General features: G+C 43.4%; 1 protein-coding gene across 3 annotated transcripts; it reads right to left on the minus strand.

Moving 5' to 3' along the window:
* Positions 1–290: 290 nt before the first annotated feature.
* On the minus strand, positions 291–7,848 carry PDP1 (pyruvate dehydrogenase phosphatase catalytic subunit 1). Of its 3 annotated transcripts, XM_021543207.2 has the most exons (3): positions 7,706–7,848; positions 7,258–7,292; positions 291–4,242 (listed from the first exon to the last, which is right to left on the minus strand). In XM_021543207.2, exons 2-3 carry the CDS (start codon positions 7,286–7,288, stop codon positions 2,591–2,593), a joined length of 1,683 nt encoding a protein of 560 aa, XP_021398882.1. In that variant the 5' UTR covers positions 7,289–7,292; positions 7,706–7,848; the 3' UTR covers positions 291–2,590. The 3 variants fall into 3 exon arrangements, with proteins under 3 accessions (XP_021398882.1, XP_021398884.1, XP_021398881.1); XM_021543209.2 differs by lacking the exon at positions 7,258–7,292; XM_021543206.3 differs by lacking the exon at positions 7,706–7,848 and having other exon boundaries at positions 7,258–7,550.
* Between the last annotated feature and the right edge of the window lie 1,838 nt (positions 7,849–9,686).

Raw genomic sequence — 9,686 nt, forward strand, 5'->3', positions numbered from 1 at the left:
CAGCAGCACTGCCACTGAAGGTACTCATGAGGTGCTGGGAACTGAGACACACAGTGATACTGATGGAAGGATCTGAGCTTTGTTGCCTGGAGGAGGCAGCAGCAGCATGCCTGATGCAAGGTGGCATTGAGCCTCACAGTGGCACTGAAGTGCTCTGAAGTTCAATTCTGTGTTTCTATTTATACTTAGCTTTCATTGGCCATCTGATGTATTCATAACAGTGATCACTCAAAAGAACAAAGTCTTAGCAGTACAGATATCACATTCTGCAGCAACTCAATACACATGGATTTCTGCATAATTGATCATTTTATTGGAATCTGTTAAAAGATGTTTGTTCAGATCACCTGTTCAGCAGGCAGTTATGCTGCTTCTGTTCACTGCATACATACTGAGCAAGTCTCCAAGCAATGCATAAATATTGTCTGACCCCATACTTAAGTATCTTTACTACAAAAAAGCAGCTTCTCCTCAATAAAAGTTGTATCCATGGGACCAATGTGCATTTCTTCTAGCTATGACTTGTACCAAATCCACATCAACAATTGTAGGCTAAATACATCAATGCACATTAATAGAGCTTTAACAGTAAAAAAAAAAGTAAGAAAGTTAAATACTGCAACAGCTGAGATACATACTGCATTCAAATGATAGAACAGTCTATTGACCTAGTTAATGACACAGTCACCAAAACACAACATACAGAAGCAATGTCAACAGCCAGTATTGTCTAAGCATTTAGAGCTCCTCTTTTCCCTTCAAATAAAAAAAGGTTGTGTACATCTTGAATGTGAACTTAGGCATCATTAACCTCACAGCAATATTGATGCTGATAGTTAAGGTTAGGTAGAGACATACTAAAGCTACAGGCCACTGAGTACACACAACATTTGTGAGTTTGAGGAGCCAATGTTTACTATAGCACAGGTTCATTGTTCAAATTAAGTGCACCCTATGTACAGTAGCATTAATTGGCAAGACATATTTAGTAAAAAATGCCACTTTAGAAACCTAACATATTTCAGTTAATTAAGTGTTGATTTAACTAGCTATGATGAGGGCTAGGGAGGTGTTTTAACTGAAACACCTTGGCAAAGTGGAATAAGCTGATCTAGCATTATTCTCTAGAACCCAGGAATAAAGTTAAATGTGTTCTCTCAGTCATCAAGGACTAATATTTCAGCAGGCATTTCAGTTTTTAACCTAAGGGCAGGTTAAAACAAATGTGTACACAATGCAACATACCTCAAATAGATGCAATGATGACCAGTTAGCTGTCAGTCTCTACTTTCCCCATTACAAGCCCAACAATTTTGGAACAAGTATAGCCAATCCTTTAAGTTCAAATTCAACCATTTCAAGCCAGAGAGACCCATTTCAGAGACTGCTCTGCAATAGTATTCTGGACTGCAAAAACATGCATACACCAGCTGCCCAGAAACACACAACTAAAAGAAGTTGCTAGAAATAGCCACTGAACATGCATGCCAGTGAGCTTTCCAATTAAAATGCTATTTACAAGCCATACTTCAATTTTTTTGTAATTTGTAATTTTTCACTCAACTTACACATGAGTTCAAATGAGGGACATATATTATGACCTTTTGAAATATCCAAAGTGAAAATGAGTGCAAGTTACAAAGCTACAAAGAGGTTAGCAATGATTTCCTGATCTTTTCAGGTGAAAAAATATTTAGTAGATAAGCAGTGACAGAGAGAAATGGAGTCCATGAAGGACATAACCTTTGGGAAAGCAAACAGCCTTAACCAACAATACTGACTTTTCAAAAAGTCTAAAAGCTTCTTTACACTGAAAACTGAAGTTCTCCATGAAGTTATCTGGTATCTTACTGCATGTTGTAATGGGTTATTGCCCTACAAGTTGTGCAGAAAACCACAGCCAAGTATTAATGCACAAGAAATTTAGAAATTACTATGCATAAGATATGATTAAATTGTAACAATCTCAGGTATTGATTATGGCTTAGACCTGCCTTGAAAGTCAACACTTAGACAAATATTTTTACATTAATGACATTGTCCATATGAAAGTGAGACAACTTTGTTACACTGAAGACTTACTTGGTTCAAGTGACCTTCTGCTTAGAAGAAACAATAGACAATATATTCACACATAACCATTGTAAGAATTAGCCCTGTAAAAAATTCAACAATATGTTTTACTTTTCTTTTCCTTAGCTGTATATATTTGCAGATATTTTATAAGCAAGCTGTTTCTTGAACAGCCAGATCTTTAATAGTTAATTCTTTATCCTACTTCTCCCCTCATCCAAATTTGCCAAATTCAAGACATTGTTTTAGCAGCATTCATGAAATCAATAGTGCAAAGTTGTTATAAAAACTCTTTTCCCAAGCTGGGACATCCTCTTCAAGTTTTGTATTGGGTCAATAGCACTTCCCATGTTTTCAGATCTCTGGGGAAAGGCAGAAACAATAGATATGCTGAATCTAACAAACAAAAATTGTTTGCCAAAGGCTTTTTTAAATTTTATTTTTGGGTGGATTTTTTAAATTTGCTGCTCATACTGGCCCTTGTTACAACTTTAGTAACTAGTTCACTGCATTAAATTTACAATTCCTCATTTTGATATGCGCCTATAACATGGGAATTGAACTGCACCACAATAATTGTAATGTCATCTCTATACATTCGAGCCAGCTCTTCTGGAAGACTAAGCATCTTGGACAGCCGCTCATGATCCACAGTTCCAAACTCATTGTTACCCACTGCATGGCGTATCAGGTGAGTTGCTGCATTCTGATCTTCAAATACTGAAGAGATTCTTGCCCTCCTTTCTGTTAAGAGACCATGCATCTGTCCCAAAGTTACCTTATAGCCACCAACAGCTATTGGCTGTTGGTGGTGAACACCAGTGAGGTACTCCCCCACAATTCTAGCCACATCTTGCCTGTGCATTGTTTCCCACAGCCCATCTGTAGCCAAAACCAGGAATTTATCCTGTGGCCGTAACTTGTGATGTATGACTTCTGGTTCAGCTGTGAGGTACGGGGGAGTGTGATAGTTTGGAGGAATAAACTTTGTATATTCATTGTCATTCAGCTGATCTGGGCCTGATTCCACCACTCTCTTCTGCAGTTCAATACTCCATTTAAACTTCACATCACCAAAAGCTCTGAAAGGCATCAAGAGACCCAAGAGACGATCTTGTTTGACAAGACTTTTCTCTTCAGACTTCGGATGCTCCATTTTCACACGTTCCACTTCATTTTCATTTTGTGCATTGTGGTCATAGGACAAATTAACTGCAGACCAAGATCCATCTTCTTCCTGAACGCCAAGCATTGCTCTGCTGTCACCTGTGTTTGCAATGTGCAAGTCAACACCATCCACATGGGCTACACAAGCAGTTGAGCCAGAAAATGCTACTCGCAGTACTAGGTAGTTGAGAAAAGAATTGGGATCTCCTACTTGAGCTTCTAAAGAAATATCATTGTCAAGCCTCTTAAAGGCATTAATTAAAGCTTCTCTGACATCAGTAGTCTCTCCACTGTTGAGATCAATCAGCTCCTGCCAGTAAGTTCTTAGACTGTTGAAGTAAAGCTTGGAGGCCTCTTTGCTAAAATAATCATTGGGATGCTTGTGCCACTGTAAAATGGGCAACAGAGCTCTGCCATTCTCCACAGCATTTTCTATTTCAAGTAAAGTTTCATGAGGTAACAAAGAGACAGCAATGTAGTAAAACAGTCTTTCACTGACAGCTTGAGCACAAGCACAGCCTGCATGGCCATCAAACACACCCAGAAGCATCCCTCTTGTCTGTAAACAAGTGGCAGCACTCCTCCGGTCCTCTATTGGAGCATTAGCAGGCAACTGGTTGCTGTCAAACCCAAGAACAGAACTTACATTTTTACCATCAAATTCTGGGACTTTGAAACTGTATTCGTTTGCCTTCAGGATGCTGTTGACCTGTGCAGGGGTGAGGTAAAACCTCTGTGGCGTAGAAGCATAATCCCTTGCATGAATAAAGTGATTAAAGTGCTCCTTCGGCCTGTAAAGTGCCGCAAATTTCTTCTGCGGTGCATATCTGAAGTGACTGTGAGCAAAATGAGATGACAAACAACACAGATGTTTATGGTGGCAGTAACACGCAGTACTGCCTATTCTGCTAATCTCACAGTTACGAATCAATGGGAACAGATGAGCTGGTGCTGGCATGGCATCAGACAACAATGGCAGCCTGGAGCTTCGGACTGGAATTGCTGAAAGACAAGAGAACAACTATGCTTAGCAGGACAGCTAAAAGATTTTTTTCCCCCAGAATTGTGTGCTAAGATGTTTACAGCTCCTAACCTAGTTGCTTGTTATATGGAGTTCATAGCTTCAAAGGACTCGACAAAGAGAGCCATTTGCAAGGTGATCATTTATAGACACCACACAAAAAAGCTATACTGTATTTCAGCACAGGTATTTTAGCTCTTATACCCAACTCAGATTACAGGCAGGAAGTGAAAGCATCACCCAGACAGTCAATGAACCTTCAAACAATTTAGCACAATAGGTAGCATGGAGCACTCTACAGAACTGCCACAGAACTTCTACAGATATTTGCTTTCCTGGTGATTTCACAGCTGACAGAGACAGATGTGGCACAAAAGGAAGAAAACACTTTATGTAAGGCTGAAGAAGAGAATGTATCTAACAGGGAGACTCAAAACTCTGAGATGACATACAATAAAGATTGTTTAAACAGCAGAAGCAAGAAGTAGGTGATAGAGAACTCATATTCTTTATGCAATCAGAAGTCAGTAGCAGGTTTTGTTTCTTTCTGCCCCTTCCACATGTAAAACTTCAAACTTGTGTTACATATACAAAACAGCCACAGCAACCTATGCAGCAATTTTCTAGCTTAAGATGTAAGTACAAGAGGTAGAAAGGAAACAGCTTTCCAACAACTATTCCATCCCAGCACATTTTAAGATTAAAAACACCTTGAAAAGCTACTCAATTGAAGGCCTATATATGAATTGTTTGCTTCCATGACTAGAACAGAGCCTTGCACAATACTCCAAAGCTAGTTCAGTGTTAAGATAAACCATTAGTATCTGAAAAAATATTCTACTGCTACTTGACACATCTAAAAGCTTTCCTTATTCTTCACTTCCCTGAAAAAAAAGAGTACACTAGCATACTCTCTCTTGTCTCCATTTACATACCAAACCACAACATTAGTGAGAGTGCCTCTCAAAAGCCTTATTCACTATGCCTCATTATCAGGAAGTCTTTCACAATGTAATACTTGAGAGACAACCCTAGAGTATAGATGGAGTTCAACTGTGCCTTGTGTGAAGTACACACATTTAAGACAAATTCCATTTTCTCTTTTATGATCAAGTTTCATAGCAAAAGCTTTTTCTCAGAAGAGGCCATTAGAAGGCTTACTGCAGTTGTAAGTACTAATCTATCTACACTGTTAGATGTCAAATTGTTTTATTGAAGAAGTGGATACTGCTGTGTTATGCAAGGTGCTTCAGTCAGTAAATTGATTTTTTTAGCCAAGCAGGCATACCAGTATCTCAGATGAGACTCAATCCCAATAAAATATGCAACAAACCTTTTTTTGCAATTTCTATTGGCTTTCCATAGCTTCAGCCACGACTGTGATCACCTGGGCCAGCTGAGAAGTGTCTGGAAACATACGAAGCTCCACCTCATTATCCTTGTTTCAAGAAAGGGAAACAAATCATATTCTCCCTCCAAGCTTGTCTGCTCTTTTTAAGTAAACCAGAGTAAAGCTTACTTCTGTTACATGACGCGCAAGTGCTGAAAGCAGAGTAGAATTCATGCTCCTGTCACTCCGCTGACCCCCCAGTACTAATGAGTGACTGTTGTACATTCACAAAAACTCTCCTGAGTCTCCCAATGACAGCTGAAGATTGAAGTTTTCTGTTGTGCAGGTATCAGGAAGAGCTCAGGCTGTAGTCCAGATGCCCAGGAGCAGTGAACTGGCTGAAGCTTCCAGATGCATACTGAATTTATGTTAGCCATTTGCTTCTCCAGTCCAGGCTTCACAAGCACACAGCATGACAGCAGTAGACTGCAACTCCAAATATAGATTTTAAATTCTATTCACTGCCTTCTAATTATATAGGAGCTATTTTGGTAGCAGTTATGTATATTTCTTCACATGACATTTAAAAGCAACAATTTTGCTTAAGGTTCTATGGATGTGCCTGGCCTACAGCAGCACCTCAGCTTCAGCACTGGTCTCCCATTAGACTCCACTTGGATCAAGATGTCCTGACTGCTCAGCATTTGTGTTCAGTGCTTACCCACAGCAGTGCCTCACTGTTCTGACAGTTTTGTTGGTCCATGATGAAGCAAAAATACAAATGTATTGCTGCTGTAACAGTTCTGCAGTGCCACCAGAGGATATTGTTATGATTTTGAATCATTAGTTTATCAAATGAAATCCAAGAGGAAGTAGTAAGAAGCTGGCCTCACATTTTCCACGGCTCATATAATGATATGAGATCTATGCCAGCTTAAGAGATCAGTCTGTTTCACATACCAGCTTCAATAATTCCAAAAAATGGAAACGTCTAATTCCAACTATCCAAACCTGAACTGAAACTAAAGTCTCTCCCACTTACCCCCACAACACAGCTGCCCCAAATATAACCAGACACTCCAGCTGCCCTTTAAGTAATTAAGATCCCAAGATCATTATGGTTGGTCAAAAGATGGCAGACACGAAAAAGAAGTAGAAATTTTACAGTTCAATCAAGGTTTATAAAGATATTAGAATCAATCTAGTGTAAACACCTCTCCAAGCCCAGAGCAGGGTACAAGCACTATTTTTCAAGCTGTAAATACAATATGACCAATAACGAGTCAAATGGTCAATTTATGGGGTTTTGTAGTACTACATGAAAAAAATAGAAAAGTGTTCCACGTTTCTTTAATAAAGGCTCGTTATAGCCATACTGTTAGGGCTAACTGACGCTGCACAGACAGGTTCCTGCAAAACACTGTACCAAAGGCACCCATGGCTTCAGGTAAAACCACTCAGGTGCCTTTCCTACACCTGACAGACCCGAATGAGCCACCTGGGAAGAACGGGGAAGTGGGGAGGAGGAACAAGAAGCATTCAACACAAGCAGCACCGTTAATCCTTCCCTCCGGCCTCAGCCCTCAGACACAGCCCAGCCTCGCAGCCCCTTCCCCGGGTCCCATCCGACCCCCGAGCCCGTCGCTCCGCGAAGGGAGATACATACCGATCCGCCTGGGCCCAGGACATACACACATTCTCCTGTCACAACATGAAGCCGCCAACATCCACAAAGCAGAAGCCCGGGGGGCGGGGGGAGAAGCAAGGCAGAGAGTTTGTTAGAGAAGACGTAGAGCTCCGGCACGGAGGCGGGACGGCAGACAGGAGGAGACAAGCACACACAGCCCTTCTGCGGGCGCACGGCGCCGCCGCTGCCTCTCGCCCAGCGACAGGACCGAGCCCGCTACGCAGAGACCGTCCGAGTCCGCCGCCCGCCGGGCACCGAGCCCCGCCGGCGCCGCTCTCCCCGCGGGCGGGGCGGCAGGCAGGGCCCGCTGTGGCTGCGCGCCGCCGCTGCCCGCTCAGGCGCTGCGCGGCCCCGACATGGCCGCCCCTCCCCAGCCGCCCGCCCGCCTCTGGCACGACCACCTCCTCCCTCCGCCCCGGGCACAGACCTGGGCCTTTCCCGGGCGGCTCAGGGAGACGGGTGGAAGGACCGTGCGGCGCAGGAAGGGAAGCGGGTGGAAGGACAGGACCGCGCCGCCCCGAACGCACCCGCCACTCCCAAACCCCCGGCAGCCACCGCCTCACGCCTGCGGCCGCCGCGCCTTTATAAAGGGCCCTGCGGCGCGCGGCGCGCCGCCCATTGGCTGCTGAGGAGGGCAAGGCGGGCACGTGACGCGGAGGCTGAGGGAGCGCGCGGGGGGCGGGGGAGGAGGGGAGGGCGGTGCGCGCGCACGGCGCGGGGGCGGGAGGGCGCGCAGGCGGCGGCGCGCGCCGTGCCCGCGCCCGCCGCGCCCGCGCCCGCCCCGAGGCGCCCCTGAGGGCGGGACAGCCTGCGGGGCTGCCCGCCCTGAGACAGCCCCCGAGCCCCTGTGTCAGGGGCAGTCACACAACTTCTGACCGCTATGGAGACCCAGTATGGGAAAATGTCTAAATTTTGTAGCGCGTATTGGCATTTATTCTGAATTCCTTTTAAAGAGCGGTGCTTTTTGAGTTTTTTTCCGCCTTGTTCGAGTTGACTTGCAGTCACAAAGCTCGTTAACTCCGCAAGATACCACTGAAGCTTGTACTGAAACCTGAGGAGGTTGTGGGTTTTTTTTGTTCTGTGGTTTGTTTTTTTGTTTGCTTTCTTAATTAGTTTACCCCGTGATGTTTTGTGTTCTCCAGAATCCGTCGAGGCAGAGGAGAAGACCAGGGCCCTCTGCCCTGACATCGCCACATTGCTGCCCTCACTACCAGCAAGGAATGGTTCGAGGGCAGTGGCTACCAAGAAGGACCAGCCCTTCCTCAGAAGGGCCACACGTGTCCTTCAATTTCACATGTGCTTCTGAGGTACTCTGATCAGACTTTTCATGTACATTTCTGAATATGGAAAGTATATAAGTTCGACAGTGTTTTGATGTCTTTGATCATCTCTCTGTTTATAGATGCCTGTGCTCTCATGCCTTACTATTTTTCAGGGTGTCTGGGATGCCCACTTTGCTGTGTATTGTTTGCAGCAGATGCTCACAAGCCTTGGGGTTTGCCATTACCATTCCCTCAGCAACTGTAACAAAACAGAGATTTTTGACTATACTTAGGTCTTTACTCAGTTGGTAGGATGTGTATAGCTGTGTACCAAAACCAGGAGAAGAAACAAAGAAAAATCTGCACTTAGTGCCCAGAAGACTCAAGAGCTCTACTTGAAATGTAAGAGTGTGGAAAATACTGCCCTGTGACCCTCTGTGTGAAAACCAGCTAGAACAATAAATTTATGCCATCCTTAGAAATGCAAGTTTTTCATGGTAGTAGTTGAAAACACAGAATATTAAAATTTTCATTTATTGGTGTTCTTAGTGACTTTTGAGACATTTATTTCTTTATCCAGAATGGTATGCCATCATCTTCTCTTTGATGCTTATTTTAGAAGTAAAAAAAAAAAAGGCATCAGACAGACACCATTGTACATTGAAAACTTCATTAAACAGCATGGAAAACAAATTATTTGCATTCATTTTTAATGGTAGCATATGGTTAAAAATAGATTGCCAGCATGTGCTGAAATAACAACCATTTATATAATTTTCTCTTTCAGCAAGAGTGACTGTAAGGCCCCCAAGTTTAGAAATTTTCTTATAGACTGTGTAAAGGTGCCCTATCAAGCCATCTTCTTACCTTGCCAGAAGGAAGAAGGCTGTGGGAAGACAGACCTCTGCCTGGGTGAATTTGAGTCATTGTTCTAGGAGGAGGTACACAGAAATTGATTGGGATGAAGTCACCACCGATCACCTAATACTCCTCTAAGTGAGGAGTTTGCAGACTGGCTTCATGTGTGACTTTCACAGAGAATGTTGTTGTCTAAATTGCCTACCTAGAAAAAAAGTTCCACAGCATTTAGCACTTTTGGTCTTCAGAACATCTTGTGCCCATTAGTTCAATTCTCCGTAATTTGCT

This window comes from Lonchura striata, chromosome 1 (assembly GCF_046129695.1).
Source record: "Lonchura striata isolate bLonStr1 chromosome 1, bLonStr1.mat, whole genome shotgun sequence".
Classification (NCBI taxonomy): domain Eukaryota; kingdom Metazoa; phylum Chordata; class Aves; order Passeriformes; family Estrildidae; genus Lonchura; species Lonchura striata.

Coding starts and splice junctions, on each gene's coding strand:
- PDP1 (XM_021543206.3), bottom strand. CDS start 7,318: ATGTTGGCGGCTTCATGTTGTGACAGGAGAATGTGTGTATGTCCTGGG. Junction 4,243..7,257: donor TCCTGGGCCCAGGCGGATCG/GTATGTATCTCC, acceptor CTTGTCTTTCAG/CAATTCCAGTCCGAAGCTCC.